This window comes from Camellia sinensis, chromosome 9 (genome assembly GCF_055761805.1).
Source record: "Camellia sinensis isolate YWXY chromosome 9, ASM5576180v1, whole genome shotgun sequence".
Taxonomy (NCBI): Eukaryota; Viridiplantae; Streptophyta; class Magnoliopsida; order Ericales; family Theaceae; genus Camellia; species Camellia sinensis.
Genome location: NC_138969.1, coordinates 19204363 through 19207802, shown reverse-complemented (window position 1 = coordinate 19207802; position 3440 = coordinate 19204363). Strand labels below are relative to the sequence as shown.

At 47.1% G+C, this 3440-nt stretch overlaps 1 protein-coding gene across 1 annotated transcript; it reads right to left on the bottom strand.

The window, feature by feature from the left end:
• Positions 1 to 1861: 1861 nt before the first annotated feature.
• On the bottom strand, positions 1862 to 2599 carry LOC145799273 (uncharacterized). Its single transcript, XM_082888820.1, has one exon. The coding sequence runs from the start codon at positions 2597 to 2599 to the stop codon at positions 1862 to 1864; it is 738 nt and encodes a 245-aa protein (XP_082744946.1).
• Positions 2600 to 3440: the final 841 nt, after the last annotated feature.

Sequence of the window (3440 nt, the reverse complement as noted above, 5' to 3'; positions counted from 1 at the left end):
GAGCTTTGTGCAGATCTCAAACAAATCTTTAACTTTTATCTTGCCGAGCAAAATCTAGTTTTAGGCAAGGAATGCATGTATTTGAACAAAACATCAACTTTTTTGGTCGAGCTAAATCATCTCGGCCAAAAGCCTTAGGAGTTAATCAAAACATAATAAGTCTTGGCCGAGCTAAATCATCTCGGCCAAAAATCTTCGAAGTTGAACCAGTCATCAAAAAGCCTTAGCCGAGCTAAATAATCTCGGCCAAAAGTCTTGGAGTTGAACAAAACATTAACCTCTATGGCCGAACTAAATCATCTCGGCCAAGAGCTTTCAAAGTTGAACACAACATCAACTTTCTTGAGCGAGCTAAATCATCTCGGTCAAAAATCTTTGAACAAAACATTAACCTCCATGGCCGAGCTAAATCATCTCGGCCAAGAGCTTTCAAATTTGAACACAACATCAACTTCCTTGAGCGAGCTAAATCATATCGGTCAAAAAATCTTGGAGTTGAACAAAACATCAACCTCTATGGCCGAGCTAAATCATCTCGGCAAAAAGCTTCCAAAGTTTGAACAAAACATCAACTTCCTTGACCGAGCTAAATCATCTCAGCCAAAAGCTTAGGAGTTGAACATATCATCAACTCTTTCGGCCGAGCAACATCTGCTCGGTGGAGATCCAAGTTGAACAAATCATTAACTCGTTTGGTCGGGCAACATCCGCTCGGCCAAGCTATGAGTTGAACAACTCATCAACTCGTTCGGCCAAGCAACATCCTCTTAGCGGAGCTCTGGGTTGAACAAATCATCAATTCGGCCTGCCGAGTAAGGTCACCTTGGCTAACAAAGTTGGAGTCGAACAATTCATCAACTCGTTCAGTCGAGTGACATCCTGCTCGGCGGAGCTCCGAGTTAAACAAATCATCAATTCGGCTTGTCGGGTAAGGTCACCTTGGCCAGGAAAGTTGAAGTTGAACAATTCATCAACTCATTTGGCCAAGCAACATCCGCTCACTAACTTTTCGAGCTGAGCAAGTCATCAACTCATTTGGTCGAGCATCATCTGCTCTGTGGATAATTCCAAAGTTGATAAAATCTATCAACTATCCTCTTGTTAAGCAAAGATCTTTTTGGCAAGATCACGTCATTGAGATTAACCTTACTGCTTTCCCCCCAGTCTGGGCTCCTGCTTTAAACTTACACAAGCAAAGCAGTGACCCAAACTAAATGGGATGCCCCTAGACCGTGTTCACTCTTCGGTTGGAATTCTCTTTGACTGAACAAATCATCAGTTTTTTGCCGAAAGTTGGCAAGCAAAATCGGTTTGGCAACTTCTTGACAAGCAAAATCAGCTTAGTTCGGCGTGGAATTTCAACGTTGGTGAGCAAAGTCAGCTCGGCAACTTACATCTTGGCAAGCAAAATCAGCAAGGCAACTTGCTTCTTGGTGAGCAAAATTCGCTCACCAAGGAATTCTAAAGTTGATTAAAACCATCAACAAACCTCTTGCTGAGTAAAATCCATCCGACAAGGAATTCCAAAGTTGATAAAATCATCAACCCGTCCGGCAAGGAATTCCAAAGTTGATAAAATCATCAACAAACCTCTTGCCGAGTAAAATCCGTCCGGTAAGGAATTTTGATCTTTCTGTCAAAATGATAGTTAGTTGCCCATAGGACCGCACTAAATCCGCTTGGAGAGGCAAAAATACAACAATTCTCAAGAAATTGGTTTACTTGTTTCATTGCGCCAATGGCAAAAAGGGTTACAAAAATAAAACCAAAAACAAAACTTTAGATTGGCAGAGCTTGATGTTCTAGAAATGGGTCGGACATTTACAAACTGCGAGTTTTATGTCCTTTTTCCTCAGTCTTCTCATAGACGTCTTCCGAAAACCGAACTCCCTATATCTCTTCCATGGTGGTTTGCATGGCCATCATCTTGTCCGACTACGTGAACCTTTCCCGCCACTCTTCTGTCTGCCGCAACCGTATTAGCCTTCTCGGTTGCGGAGACGGCATCATCCTTCACACGGATGCGTTCATTGATCCGTTGCATCAATGACTCCATGGTTGTGGGCTGGTGCATTGTAAGCGAATCTCGCTGCCTACGTCTGACTGGGAGACCTCGTTTGTATTGAGTGATCGCCAGATTGGTGGGGTAGTCGAGGATCTCATTGTAAGTTTCCCAGTACTTCGCGTTATATGCCTTCAATGAACCTCCAGACTCCATCTTGACGCCCAAGAGATGGTCAATCTCCTTCCGTGTTCGAGTGTTGGTTTTGAATCTGGTGACGAAGGCTTCCGCTAACTGTTGCCACCCCTCGATACTCCCCTCTGGAAACCTTTCGAACCATTTCAAGCCTAGTTCTCCTAAGATTGCTGGGAATATGAGGCACATCAAGGCGTCATTGTGCCGGTGTCCCGCCATTACTTGCCGGTAATGACTCACGTGCATGTACGGATCCGTCTTGCCATCGTACAGAGTGAACTTAGGCTGGTGGAATCCGGCAAGGAGCGGCGTACCCTCAATTTCTGGGGACAATGACGTGGCTGTAAGTCTCGCAAACTCTTTGTCCACTGGCGTAGGGGCCACCACCCTGGGCGCTGGCATTGCCACTTCCTCGCTACAATGGACTTGGGTGCTCAACCTCTGCAACGCCGGCAATCTCTGGGTTTCTCTACGGCGCGCTCTCTCTTCTAACACATCCGTCAAGTCTCCAGAATGGGTGGAAAAAGAGTATCGCGACGTCGACGACCGGCGCGAGGGGCGGTAAGTGCTGTCGCGGGTGAGGGATCTGCTCTACTTTGGGCCGGAGTCTCCAACCCCATAGTTTCTGGTGATAGAGAGAGATGACGTCCTTTCCTGGCGGCAACTGCTAGGATGAGGAGACAGAGTGCGCTCACTGAGGTTGCCCTCTCCAGTAACACCCTTTTCCTTTATCCGGCGTTTCAGCATCTCCATCTCAGCTGCCATCCTACGAATGAGGGCGTCCTGGTCTTTGAGTTTGTGCTCCAGGCGCTGCGCACGGGACTCCTCTCTCCGTCGACGGCCCTCTGGACTCTGTGAGCGATCAGTACTCCTTCCTCGTTTATCTCGCGCACTTCTTGAAGAAGTCTCTAGGCCCGCCATGGCTGGAATATTTGGGGGGCCTTCTCTCCGCCGGACAAATTCTAGAGTGACACCATCGACGACAGACAGTGGAGTTTCGTCGTTGTTGGCCATGGAAATGGTCGAAGAAGCTTGAAGAGCAAGGTTTGAGTATGAAAGAGCTTCCCACAGACGGCACCAATTGTACGGGGGCGAAATATCCTCCACTCTCCGTACTCCTTGAACTCAAGCTCTGCGTAACGGCGTCTGTCCTGGAAACACAAAAACGGTGAGCTGTCCGGTGGCGTGTCGCCGGATAGACCCTCCGACAGTTAAGTTAGATCACTTGAAAAGGAAGAAGAGA

Coding starts and splice junctions, on each gene's coding strand:
- LOC145799273 (XM_082888820.1), bottom strand. CDS start 2,599: ATGCCAGCGCCCAGGGTGGTGGCCCCTACGCCAGTGGACAAAGAGTTT.